This window comes from Anoplopoma fimbria, chromosome 19, assembly GCF_027596085.1.
Source record: "Anoplopoma fimbria isolate UVic2021 breed Golden Eagle Sablefish chromosome 19, Afim_UVic_2022, whole genome shotgun sequence".
Lineage (NCBI taxonomy): Eukaryota > Metazoa > Chordata > Actinopteri > Perciformes > Anoplopomatidae > Anoplopoma > Anoplopoma fimbria.
The window spans coordinates 926,316-940,975 of record NC_072467.1 but is presented as its reverse complement, the minus strand read 5'-3'; the positions used below and the strand labels follow the sequence as shown (position 1 = coordinate 940,975).

General features: G+C 40.5%; 1 protein-coding gene across 1 annotated transcript in view; it reads right to left on the bottom strand.

Annotated features, from left to right (window-relative positions):
* Positions 1–5,135, bottom strand: part of megf11 (multiple EGF-like-domains 11) — a 50,658-nt gene extending 45,523 nt beyond the window's left edge. Inside the window, 2 exon segments of the mRNA XM_054619468.1 lie at positions 756–848; positions 5,060–5,135. Coding sequence (XP_054475443.1) covers positions 756–848; positions 5,060–5,120 — 154 coding nt within the window. The 5' untranslated portion in view covers positions 5,121–5,135.
* Positions 5,136–14,660: the final 9,525 nt, after the last annotated feature.

The following is a 14,660-nucleotide window of genomic DNA, read 5'->3' as shown; positions in this document are numbered from 1 at the left end:
ATAGATCTATACAATAACAGTACTGATATGATTTTAGCTCCCATTACTCATTCCTAAATATGCAATGGGCAATAACCTTTAAATGCTACTGGGGGCAGACCGCTGAAGGTAAGAATTTGGGGTCAGAAATGTTGACTGGGTCACTGACCCCGGGAATATCATCCTCCTGTATGCACATTCATTATGTCACTGTGGACATAAATATCACAAAGGAGTAAATAGATTATTTCCTCCTGTCCGACCTCAGTGACGCGTTTCCTGCATTTAGCTGATTGCAGGATGGATATGCCCGAACTCCGCCCTCCCACCCCTCCTGGAGAACAGCTCTGGGCGCTGGGAGGGAACCCCAGTAAACAGAAAGGCCAGCACAATGGTTTGTTTCAGCTTGGCATTGATCCATCATTCCACTGAACAAGTCATAGGCACCGGTCTAATCATGATTAAGACCATAACAGAGAGCTCGGTAGACACAAGGGGGGATGCAACCATCCATCCATCCGCCATATTCATCAAGCAAATCACTTCCACTTCCAGCAAATGAAAATGAATTCATTGTGACTTACCTGTTCCACTGGCTGTGTTTGCTAAGAAGAGAGGACACAAAGCTGAGCAGCTTTGAGATAGACGTACATTGAGGCCAAAAAACAGTTGAAGAATTCACAGTAAATTCTTGTGGAGTAATTGGCTGTGAACGCCATTCAGGAATAGATGAGTCTAAGTAACTAATTGTGGGTTTAGGTGTAAAGTGCACTCACCACTAGAGCAGTCCAGTCCGCCCCATCCAGGTTCACACTGGCATGTATCCGGAGACACACAGCGACCGTGGACACAATCCTCTGTACACAGAGCTGAGACACACAGAGACGTTTTTCTCATCAGTGTAGTTTATAATTGAGTTAACACACACACATAAGCAGAGTGTAAAACATCATTAAACCACCAATAAACAGCATAATGAAAACCACCAAGATAACAGCTGAAAGAAAATGGGCCATAAAATTGAACACTCAATATCTCCCTAATACCATCAGGGGACTAAATCGTAGCCATGGCACTCATATTCAACATCCATCTGCACTACTTGACACTGGGCCCAATGATTTCTTAGGAGATTGAGTCCTTGGTTAACATCTCTGTTTATCACATAGCTTTACTTTCCACAATGAGCTGTTATCAGAAGGCTGAGCCGTGAAAGAACAAGCTGTAAATCCCCTCTAATTTGATCAGCCAGTGCTTTGTCATATAGTGATACTTTAATGTAGCAGGCCCGGGCACCTCAGTGTTTACTAAGTGTGCAGTTTTCTTGATCATTCATATTGAGCAACACGACACCCGATTGATTGGGTCCGCATTAGTATTCCTCGGAGCGTGTTCACAAGAGTTGGAGGTTTGGTTCAGCTGGATAATAAAGTGACCTACATGGAGAGGGTTTTTTTTTTGCCACAGTGCCAGTTTTTTGTGTTAAGCCAAGTAGGAAAAGTATCACAAAAATAGGCACTTGAATAAATCTGTGACAGCCAAGGTCATCTGGCCAGCAGGGTTAAGACAGACAGGCTCTTATCTGAGGAATGAGACAGTCAGGCCAAAACGACGAAAGAGAAACCCCGCCTGATGGGAATCAGCAGTTCACTAACACTGCCTGTGGAGGGATGATACACAATTCAAGGGCAGAAGAACAGTCAGACCATTGCCTTAACTGATCAGACCTCATCCAACACTTCATTGAAGCTTGCTACTTTTGTTTTATGATCAAAAGTGAGAAAAGTGCAACAGGAAAGCATCTGAGTTTATTGTTGTTAGAACAACATACGCCCTGGGGCGCTTTTGCAGTTACGAGTGCAGCACTATGGCGCTCATCCTGCAGGCAAAGAGGTCAGTAGAGAGCTGGCTGCAGGCCTGAACAGTGCTACTATAGATTATCACTCAATCAGGTTTCGATTAGGATCCACCGCCAGCGGGAGAGATGCAGCGGGAGAGGACAAAGAGAAGTGAATCCCAAACACCCACAAGCCCGTGTTAATCGCAGAAATGCTCCCAAGGCAGAAATGGTAAACCAGAAATTGAAAGATAATTTAGGGCAGATTTTCTGAGCATCAGTACTCTGGTAGAAAACCGTCTAATTACAGTAAGCCAGCGAAAAGAAAAAGGGATAAGAGTTTGAGCATTTGTGCTGACGAGGTGTGAGATCGACTACCTGTAATCAATGAGTCCACAGTATGCAGAGTATTCAAAGAGAAGGAAGAGACGAATTCAATGTCACCACAATGAGTTGATTTCGTTTACTTTCAATCAGCAAATTCTGATCAGCGGGAACAGGGAAATGCAAATGTGTCACATCTTTTATATAAAAAAGAAATATGGAAATTAAGTTTTGAATATGGGAGAAAGGATGAAGCGCACCCTTCTCCTGAGATCTGAAACGGTGTTCTGAAGGGATAGCATAATAAAGTAGGAGGAGGTAGGTCTTTCATTTTAATTGAAATTCATGACTCACTCTGCTTAACTCATGTCTAAGGAATCTGTTGGAAAATTGAGTCTTTCATCTAGATAAAAGGCTAATCTAACTCATTATGCAGAGGTGTTATCAGAACGGGGAACAATGGAGCTAATTGGTGATTGTCATTCGGTGTTAATACATTCAATATTTTTTGCCCAGTCAAACTACAATCTTTTAAAATGTCTGATAAAACAGATATTTTTATTCTCTATGTGCATTTTTATCCCTGTTTTTGGAGAGTTTTGCTGCAGTCAGGGGAAAAAAAGCCACCAGTGAAAGTCTGTGTGTTTGTGATTTTTGTAGTTGTAGAGTTTTGTAGTACACCAGTGGTGAAAATGAAGTGAACAAAATGTGGAACATTATGATGTAGCTGATGGATAAATCAATCTCAGAGATATGCCTACAGAACATATCAAACAACTCCCTCCAAAGCTTTTTCCTCATGCCTCTATCTAGCACAGAGATGATTCATTTTAAAAAACGTCTTTGAAGCATTAAAAAAACGCAACAAAGCCAAAAATGAACATGAAATCAAAGGCACAGAATCCCTTTCTGGAGAAAAAAAATCATCTTCCCGAACCAGACTAATTCTGCCGCCTAAATAATTTTCTGAATTACAATGCTTCACTGGACAGGCTAGAGTCATGCAGAAGTCATCTGACCTAAATGCACTGCAGAAAGAGGGACTCATAACCCTGCAGAGCCTCTGAAGATATTACGAGCTGTTGTCATTAGCGAGTCCCCCTCATGCACAACTGTAATAATCATGCTTATTAGGAGGGAAATTAGTTCCTCACTTCCTCTACATAGGCTAGTTACAGACTAAGGTAATGACTTGCGACAGATCAAAGGTCACAGAATTAATAAAGACCTCCTGTTGAAAACTTCAAGCACTAATTAACGAGAAACTAATCAAAGTTCAACTTAGAAAAATTTGAAGACAGAGTGAAGCAAAACATCAAACTAAAGAAAAAAAAACATCCTTAAAGATAATGTTGCTGATTAAGCATCAGAAGTTATCTCCGTATGTGCTAATTTCGGTTCATTCAAGGTCTTCACATCCTCAGATTCATTTAGATGTGTCTCATTGGAGTGTTGATGTGGTGCCATATGACAAAAAAACAAAAACAGGCAGGATTAAGAGGCAAACACTCTTGAAGTATGTTGGCCTTTAAATGAAATAGACTTCATGAAGATAGCTACAGTAAACTAACAATACCCAAGGGGGGGATTTTATTTCCAGTAAACAACAAAGTGTCCTGAAATAGACGACTTGAGTTAATTTGGGGTCGATTTGCTCTCCAATGCCCTCTTTTGTCACTGTATGCAAAAAAGCTTGGGGAGTACAAATCTCTTAATCCTTGTAGTGAGAGTGCGAGGATTAAAAGGGGTGGAACAGTTTGCAAAGGCAGCAGAAAGCAAAACTGCCCTCTCGGCCCCATCAACTCAGTCCCCCCACTTCACCTGAAAGAGTGTTAAAAGGGAGGGCAGCTGTTTTCACTCTCTGACATAATAATATCAAAATAAAAACCTTTTGTTAATACAGTGGAAAGGCCAGATTTGAAAGAGCTGCGCCCTCAGTTTGTAGATTCACCTGGTTAACACCCTGAAAAGACTGTAAATGAACAAATAGCTCCATTGTCAGTCAAATGGTTAATGAATACATTATTGATCAATCTGCGCCTCCCTCCTCAAAACCCCCAGTTAATCACACCAGCTCTTATTCTGAGCTGGCTGGCTTCCCGGCGCTCTGCTGCCCTGAGGCCAGTAAAGTCGAGACAAGGACAAGCCTAGCTTTGGTCAGAGAGCATATAGCCACACGGCTGCAGTCACTGTGTCAGTAACTCCCTCATGTTGCAAATAACACAGGAAAATATTAAAGTGTGATTTTAATCTTACTTAAAGGGAATAAAACATTAGCTAAGGCGAGAATATCAAAAACGTAACTCTCAGAAGCTATATGTTCTTTCTTTATTTGGCCAGCATGCAAAAAATTCAGTTTGATGTGCGTGAATAAAAATAGAAATCACTGACCATTAATGAAGCCATAAAAGCGACAGGGAAGGGTTGTTATCAGCACATTGCTACAGTCCAATTTTCACGGCTTCTGCTCTTTTTATGTTGATATATTGAATTCCAGGGTGCTTTACCTACTGAGTCTGTAACCAGGACCCTGCTGGCTCGTTCATTTTTCTCATTGTTATACAACTTCAATTAAATTACTCTTACTGGAAGGGCAAAGCAGAGTGCAGTCTACTGAGCCTTCGTATTAAATCATGCTCAATCACCTTAAACTGAGTAAATTCACATGGATGGTGGCATGTTAACAGAGGAGGTAGTGGTGGCGCGTTTTTGGTTGTTCATGTTAAAGAGCATTACACTGTAGTGGGGGGGCGACGGAGGCGGAGGGCCGATGGTGGCCTGGGGAGTTGTGGCTTTATCTGCAGGCCACCCACAGTAACGATCAATCCTAATATTTACTCCTGTTCTCTAAAAGCCTGGCAGACATAACCTGAAATGTCATCATCAAAGGAGTTTTGTTTTTTTTAAAAGGATACTTACGAACACACAAGTCTCCGCTCTCAAAGTAACCGGGGCAACACTGCGAGCGGCGCCTATACATGGTCCTCACTCCCCGCCGGTAAGCCGTCTTATAGCTGATCCTGGAGAAAACACACAGAGACAGCTACGTGATGTAAAATATGACTGTTTGTGAAGGGCAGGAAACATATAGTAGGTAAAAGTACCATGGTTTTGTTTTGTTATTGGCAAGTTTTAAAAGTATAAGGAGGAAAAAAAGAATTAAAAGACTTTGGAATTACATAAAGTCAGTATTTGGGAGGGGACTTATTTAGTTGGACGCCCACTATAAACCTTAATGGAGTAATTCAAACATTTACTGTGAGATGATTAGAGTCAGAGGCATCTGGCCTCTGAGCACTTCACTGTCAGCTACATTAACAAGGACATTTGTTGTGGCCTTCAATGACTTGGCTCTGATTTTGAGGGACAGTAGAGGGCGAGTCCCTCATTAAAAAAATATGGGGACAAATAAGGAGGCTCCTCCAAACGTACCTGTGCCTTGTGCATTTAAACCAGTTGAGGATGTCTGTGCATCTGGTGTAGTAGATCTGGTCAAATGGGTGAGCGTAGGATTCCTGAACAGTCACAGCGTAGCTAAAAGACAGAAATGTAAACACACCAGTAGAAAGACTAGAAAAACTAGCTTTGTAATTTTTCCGATTTGGGTTTTACATAAAAAAAAACCCAACATGATAGGCTTATACAATGCAATTGATTGTTATACATTTAATCAGCAGTTTCAGATGTCTATTAGGTGTTAGCAGTTCAGCCAGAGACATTTACCATCTAAACTTCTCAGATGGTTTCACTTCCTGTATAATGGTTTGAGGCCCAAAGAAGTAAGCGTATCCAATATTTCACAAAAAAAAAGGATAATAAAAGAAAAATATATATATGTATGGCAGAATTTCTTCTTTCACCTCATGGAGCATCTCAAGTCAGATTACAACATATTATAACAGCACACAGGTCCTGTCAATGGACACAGTCCCAATGAAAGTAATACAATAACTTTGATATGCAAAGAAAGGACTTGAAAGGGGCTTTTAGGCGATTCATGTTAGTGATATATGCAGCCGGAGGCAGATATTGCGGGACCTCAAAGCCACGAACACAGCCCACTTAGGGAATTCATTTCGATGCCAACAAGGTGGAACCACGATCCCTAAGTACACTCACCTTGGTCTGGCAATAATTCAGATCATATATCTTCACAGCTTTCTTTCCTCCCCTTTGTATCGAGGACAGAAATTATTCCTGCTTATTTCTCATAAATGACACTGCCCAGCACAACTAATAATTATTCAGGCTCCATGGCTGTCGTGATTGATTGGGATGAGAGTACACTGATCAATTTGCCTGCGTATTTCATTTGAAGCTGCAACTCCTCCCATCTCTCAGAGCTTGGCGACATGAGCTGTGTGAGATCGATAAACTGCTGTAAAGATTTGGAAATAGATCTGGAACTTTAGTTAAGAGCGCTTGTAGCAGGTACCTTGAAAAAGTTCCAAGATCCACAACGTCACGTACTGGAAGCATGCACTGCTTAACTACAGCAGATTCTCTTTCAAATCTAAAATTCAACGTACTGTGGTAAACACATGCGGATAATGCTCACCTCTCCCAGTGGCTGCAGACATTAGGGTCGTCCGGGTTCAGGCCCCATACATTAGTGGTTAGGCCCAGAACAAGCAGCAGGGCCGGCAGGGCAACAGACGATCCCATTCTTCACTCTGAGAAGGGGACAGGGAAGAAAGATAGATGGTTGTACTTTAACTTGGACTAGTTCTAGAATTCAAATAAGAAACTTTTTTGTACTTGGAAGTTGTACATCTCCAGTCATCAATTTGAAGTAGTTTTTGAGTTAAGATCATCAAAACACATGCCTATGCTTGTTTAAAGAAATATATAAAAAACATTTGAAATACGTTTAGATAGAAACCACTCTCGTGTCTGTGCGGTAAATATGAAGCTAAAGCCAGCAGCTGGTTAGCTTAGGTCAGCATAAAGGCTGGCGACCATGTCAGCTGAACTTGTCCTGTGGCTTCATAAACGTACAGATATGAGAAGTAAAAGATGAGAAAGAGGGAACATAGTTCCTGATGAGGTTCGAGAGCGGTGAGAGGCTGAAGCGTGGATAAACATGCAGACGGATTACGCTCACGTTGCTAGCTGGCTTATCACTAACATCTGTAGAATCGTTACATTGGAGGGAAAAATGTATTTGTGCAAATGATGCGAGGCAAATATTTGTTTCGCTTTCTGTGTGAACACACAGTTAAAGGTAATGGCAAGTGGATTTTCTTACATCTTTACATAGCCAAGCTAATAAGTGTATTTCCAAACATGCCAAACTTATTCTTCAAAGTAATTGGATTGGATTGGATTGTTACAATTCATGCCTATGCTTATGCTTAACATTTGCTCCTGTGCTTTCCTCATCCAGTAAGACCTTCAAAAACTACAGGTGCTCTGTTCTGTGAGCGGCTGCAATGATGAAACATCTGTTTGACAGTGACGGAGATGCTGATTTGTTTAGACCAGCAGGTTATTTCATAAGACCAATAGGCAGAGGGAGAGTGTATATGATCACCGGGCATCCATGACAGTGATTGATTCACTACACGAGCAGGTCTTACCTTAGTTCATCGCTACCAGAGATAAAGGATGTGTGACACATGTATGACTGACACACAACACATCTCATACTTTAGGTCAATGCCTGGATGCCAACAGCAGTAACAATAATGTATCTTATATATGCCGATGTGTCTCGGGACTCTGAACTTGACTTTGCCTCTTAGGAATAGAAAACCCACACATCATTGTATCATGATCAACTAACAGGAGGAATAAATACAAGGTAACTGACTCCTGACTACTCAATGTATGGTGATCACACAAGATGGTGTGTTCACATTAGGCTGTGTGTGCCCTTCATGTGCTTTGTTGTGTTATAGGGGACCTGTTCAATATTTCTGAATGACTGTATCCAATAAAACAGGCATTCACATGTTCAGCAAACCTTCTGCATTGATAGCCGCATGTAGTTCACTCACATGTGAAGGAAAATCAATCAGACCTCCACTTCCTCTAAGTAACAGTTCATCTGAACAGGCAGAGGTTAAAATCATGTTCATTTCCGTAACAGGATGCTTAATCAACATGCACACATGTTTAAGGGGGTTCAGCTAATTTTATATTCAGACCCTTCTCTGAAACAATCCTGTTAAATACTACAGGGGCCCTGCTTGATTGACTAGAAAGCTTTTATTCCTTTTCTCTGAATGGCTCTGGAAAAGTAGAAATAACTCACAACCTGTCACATTTTGCAAACCTCAAAAGCTCTCAGCCACAAGCCGTCTGCGTGAGGCCGAGAGGTGAGAAAATTAGGATTATCCTGAATATGTGGCAAGGTGGCCAGGACAAGCAGCCGGAGGCACGTGGCCTTAAGATCACCTAATCCTACAGCCTGTGGTCCCCGGGTGTTTTCTGTGGATGCTGATGGGGCTCTGGAAGCACAAAGTGATAGAAGTGCCGCTGTGCCCAGACAGACGCTCGCTGGGAGAGGTGATGACAGGTTGCAGATCTGTGGGAGAAAAGGAAAATAATGAGCTTATGATGACACACACAAGACACATGCTTCCATCCTTGCTTGCTCTCACACGCATGCGTGCACACAAACTCATGAATTTCTTATGGGATCAAGAATCTCAACAGGGATATAGTTCACAAAAGCTGCTCTTGAAAGGCCAATTTACTGTGCGCAGCCTCCACCTCCGACCACACAGTTTTCATTCCATTTTCCAGTGTCCCTCCTACCTGGTAGCCACAGACACACTACGTTGCCCACGAGAATAAAAGCCTACATTAACTCAAGAGGGCCTAACACAATGAACTACGCTCACACTTCAACACCACAAGTGGCTTGTCCACAATGTGACAAGATGACGTTATGTGTGGTTATTAACGGATCCTACACAAGGGTTATGCAATCATAATACAGGCATGAACAGAACATTGATGTGTTTATCATCTCTCTCACTACACGGCTCTTAATGATTCCTCCAAAAGGTCAGAGGGCAGGTTTGAGATTATTCTACCCTTCATATGCTGTGTATTCTGAATTAGATTGTAAACATAAGCACAATATAATACGGCCGTTTTTGTTCTTGGCCAAATGAATAATTCATCTTCTTTCACATTGAAGCTGTTGCTAAGAGCCAGCATGGTGCACATTGAGACAGCAGACTGAATCAGTACTTAGGGCACCATCATAAAGCGACAAACAAATACACTAAACCTTTACTATATCAAGCATAAAAATGTATATCAAATAACACGAACATTTGGATAACTGGGTCAAGTTTAGCAGATTTAATAAAAAGCCTTTCACCTTCACTCAACAGAAACCAAAGTAAACTTTAGGTATTTTGCTTCTGCTCAAATGTGGTAAAATATGACTTTTTTATAATACAATTTACATTTTTTTCAGTTATCTAACTCTATGGAAGAGAAGAGGTTGTTGAGGGGTCAATATTCTGAGAAAAAAAAAAAGGAATATACAAGATTTAGGCATGCGGCAACCTCCGGTTCTGACGAGAGAAGTCGATTCGGAAGTGCCTTAAAACCTGCATTATCTCTAATGGCCAGCAGGGGGCGACTACTTGCAAAAAGAAGTACGATTTTAAGGAAGACTGAAACACTACTTCTCACTTGATTTATTACCTCAGTAAACATTATAACATGAGTTTAAGGTCTTAATCGCTAGTTTCAAGTCTTATTCAATATACCACGATGTTCATTTAGTAAATAATGGTCCCATTTAGAGTAAAATAGACCATAAAGCAGAGTATTCTTTAGGGAAGGCTAACTGTGATTGACAGCGTCTCTACGTCACTCCTCCACATTCCAAATTTGGTTGCTTCCATTCATTGGTTGCAAAAAGCCAATCCAAGACGGCGATGGCCAAATAGCCAAACTCAAGGCTTTAAAACTGCAGTCCGCATACCAATTAGTGACATTACGATGACTACTTCCACTTCTTATCCACTTAGTCCACTTACAGTCTATGGATTTGAGTTGTAAATTTGCAAGAAAAAAAAATCAGTAATTCTCTGACATTTAAGTCACAAAGTTAAGTTGACCTTAACTTTCAAAGTGAAGCAAAGTGGTACCTTGACATTTTATTTATTTTTTTCTCATAAATCTGTGATTTTAATCTCAGAGAATTCCTACATTTCTGCAAAGCCAAGGGCCCCAAATATCCTTGGCTTTGCCTGTAACATGAAGTATTTTTTGTTTGTAGTGAACAGGAATGATGTAGCACGCTGCATTTATTTCTCAATCCAGCCCATAATCTGTGAGCACCATGCAGGCAGCACATGTTTGTTGTCCAATGTCATAAAGCAAAAGATTGCAATTGCAAATTCTGATGTGAAATAAAATCTTCTGTCCACACTGTCCCTATTGTTATTGTTATTACACTGTGATGCTATTCTAAATCTTACCCTGTTGGATTTGGTCACAGTTATTTGTGTGCAGCACAGCATATATCAGTAGGTTGGGGACTTTAAAAAGCTGAATGTCAAGGACAAGGACTTCCTGATTTTAAGTCATACCCAAACAGATCCCTGCCAAGTCCTTTAACATGGATTTTTAATATTTGAATGTGTAAGAAAGGACGAAATGTAACACACTTTCAATAATGGCACACTGGGTCGAAGTGAGCTGCTGTTCATTGTGGATTCTGCAGAGTGTGAACAAAGCATAACTGCATAAGACAGACAAGTCTGATCAATATGACACTTATCACTTGGGGCTCTCCTGTTTTTCTACTCCCTGTATCTGCCGACATCCACGAAAAACAGTTTGTTTCTGTTTTGACTTCAAACATGTTCACTTCACACCAAACTAAACGTTCTCCAGAGACCTCATTTCCCCAGTATGAATTTCTCTCCTGTTCCTCACCACTTTGATTACTGAGACTATGAAACCGTCTCAAACCCGCTGACAAACTGCTGAAATAGCAACATCTTTTAGGCTACTGATGGAGACACAAGTGCAAAGCACAAGAGGAAGGGTATAGTGTTAAGGTGTATGTAGGATGTAGTGTAATGTGAGAGAAAGGACTTCTGAATCCTGACACGGACACCCATGGTTAACATTAGACACCTGCCTGCTGAAACACTGACATTGATGAGCCGGAGTCACAGTCTACATCCCCAGCACTGTTTCTCAGCAGAGACATCTGCATGATTAAAGCCATGTGTCTTCAGCGTGTGACTTATTAAAGTGCAATGCAATTAACATCCCGTCCCCTGGCTGACCAGCACCTGCACTCTTCCATGAATGATGCTCAGCAGGCATGACTGACTCACACAAGACAGAAGCTCACCTCCCATCTATAGATCCCAGCTGCTTCTCAGCCCCGTCTTATAGTCGTGTGCTCATTTATCACAATGCTCAGTTTCATCTTGCTTGTGTTAATTTACATCTACATAATGGAAATCAGTCAACGGAAACATTGCTTGGTATTGCAATCTTGTCTGGAGCAACATAGAGAATGCCTGATCAGCTGTGTGTGTGACATGTCTTTGCACAATCAGCCTATTATCTCTCATCTCGATTCAAGCGGAGGGCTCATATACAATTTTTATGAGACTTCTCCAGTCCACTCTGTTTTGTAATCACTTCTGAAGGATTCCCAGAGCAACCTAATTTGGAGTGATCTAAAGGTTACAGGTGTAACCGCGCAGCACAGAGTGCCAATGAGATAAGCCCCACTGCTGGCCATCGCTGTCTGCTGCTGGGAGCTGTGAGTCATTACCAGTCAAGCCTCATTAGAGAGGCCGTGGTGTGGCACATCATAGACACTGCTTCCCCTGGCTTCAGCCACACACCTCAGCTTCTGATATGTTGGAGACCAGGAGGACAATGATATGTCGGGGGACATGCTGGTTTCTGACAAGTGGAGCAACAAATCCCCACAAAACTAAAACCGGCTGCTATCGACCGCAAAAAAAAAGGAAGTGAAAAGCTCCTTGGATTGTATTTTGTGCTGGGTGGTGGAAAAGCAATGATGTACATTAACACAAGCTCTGAACTTAAGTATAAGTTAGAGTTACTGGTACTTAACTTTATATTTATATTTATATTTTTCCCAAATGTATTATAATAATTCTAAAACTAATACTATTAATAATAATAACAATAGAAATAATCTGTATTGTCGACAAATGTGAAAATTTGACCTTGACTTTACAGAATGGTGAAAACACATCATGGTTAATCACAATTCATACAATAAATAGCACAACATGCACAGTACAGACAATACAATAACGGACATGGTCTCGATGTGAATGTTGTTTTTCAAAGTTATGGCATTTGGTTTAAAAAGTTGTTCTTGTTTTTTTGCAGCAGATTTAAAACATCTTTCAGAGGGCCATTTCATGAATTCTTTAAAAAGGGGATGAACAGAATCAGATACAGCTTGTCTGGCTTTTTGTTTCACCTGCGTCTCATATATACATCCCAGTTGCGTTGCCCTTTCCCATTAATTATACTAGCCATATCTGTAATTGTCAGATTTTTGTTCTTAGTCCCCAGGTGCCGAACTCATGTACACATATTCAAATTTAAAACGCTTTCAACAAGACTTCTGAAAACAGTCTTTAAAGTGTTCTTGTAAAACTTTAAGAGCAATCAAAAAAGGTTCCTAAATATTTAAAACTTGTCTACTGTTTCAACAACCTGATCATTAATTAAAACATGTGTAAAATGATGACAGGCATTGTAGTGACTCACAATAACCAGCTCCTTAGTCTTACTTCCGTAAATACAAGGCCACATACACTTACACTCAGCTGCATTTAAGAGGAAAGTTATAAAATATGTTCACTCTAGTGCATTTATTTCACACTTATAATTATTCATTTTTTTGGCAGATTAAGATGGAAAAAAACAAATTGCATCTCATGAATAAAACCTCTACAATATTAAAGTATTGATTCATGCACTAATACTTATACTCAATAGACTCAATAGAATAAAGACAATAAAATATACAATGTTAGAATGGGAACATTCTACATAAGGAGTATGTTAACTTTAAATACTTTAATTACGTCTTGCTGATGATCCTTATGTACTTTTACTTGAGTACACTTTTGAATTAATGATTTTCACTTGAAACAGAGTACATTGTGGTATTTTGCAAGGAAAAGGATCAAAACACTTCTTCCACCACAGACAAAAATGTCCATTAAAAGTTATTCTGAGCTGTGCTTTATAGGAATGAGGAATCTAGTTAGTGATTTTTCTTGTTTTCGTGTTTTATTCCTCTCTACACACATCACTTTAAAGAGACAACGCATTCATTGGCATAAAGCGTATTGAAGTCGTAAAGCTCAAGAGGGTGTTTGTTGCTGCATTTATGGGAATTTCAGTGCTGACAGCATGAAGTGCAGCCAAGGCAGCAATGTCTTATACCTGATCTCAGTAAAAATGCACTCCTGGGCACTTCACTTTTTATTACACCTGAATGATTAGGAATGCCAGCTTGACATGATCCAGCTAAGGATTAACTTCACAATCTCTCAATCTCAGACTGGACACTGTGTGACTATAATACTGCTTAGTTACAGTTAGGGACATGCTTTAGCTCTGGGGTTTTGCATATGATTTAAGCAGAGGGTGAAGATGGACCAAAGACAAATGCGCCATATTCATATTAATAGCATGGACGACATTCATACGTATTCAGTGTTCAGTTTCCCAGGAGTACTGATGTCCTTAGCCAGCACAGTACTTCACTATGCATTGTGAATCTGATTATATATTGTATTAAAGAATAGAACATTATACAAGAGTAGTTATTTCATTTGAAGACTTGATCTTGAGTATTGCAGGTCTCTGCTACAAATTCTAACTTTGATTGTTTGTACTTTCACACAATCACAATTAACAGCAGAATAATGAAAGTCACTAGTTGCAGCTCTATTATATTTTAAAATGGAGGACAGTTTATAAATGCAAACATTTGAATTCAACAAGCTATTATGGTATTGAATAAATTATGGGATCGAAATACATTATTTAGTGGAGTTGCGTTCTCCTGTGTCAAACCATCTCAACTTGGTTAGATTGAAGTTGGGTTTTTTAAGTCCCTCTCTCACCATTAATGAACATATAACCATCAACCTATCAGCTGGTAGAGCACTGGTAAAGTCGTGGGATTCATCAGCGATTAGGAGAATCCTCAGGGAAGGTTTACAAACTGGCAGCTCTTCAGCTGCTGCGCTGAGCCTCCAACAAGCCAAGTCTCATGAAACCACTATAATATAACAGCAACAACACAACTTTTATGACTGTGATTTCTACTTAGAGGTTGAGGCACCTGGGAAAACGCTGTGCGTCGTTTAACAGGAGCTTAATTCTGGCCACATGGTTTATTCATGTGGCGACCGCTGATATCACGACTCTCATAAATCACGCAGTGCGGCATGCTGGACGTCCACGCGCTCGGGCAGGGCTCACTAATCTCAACACCATCTTTCATCTGAATAACCTTGCCTTA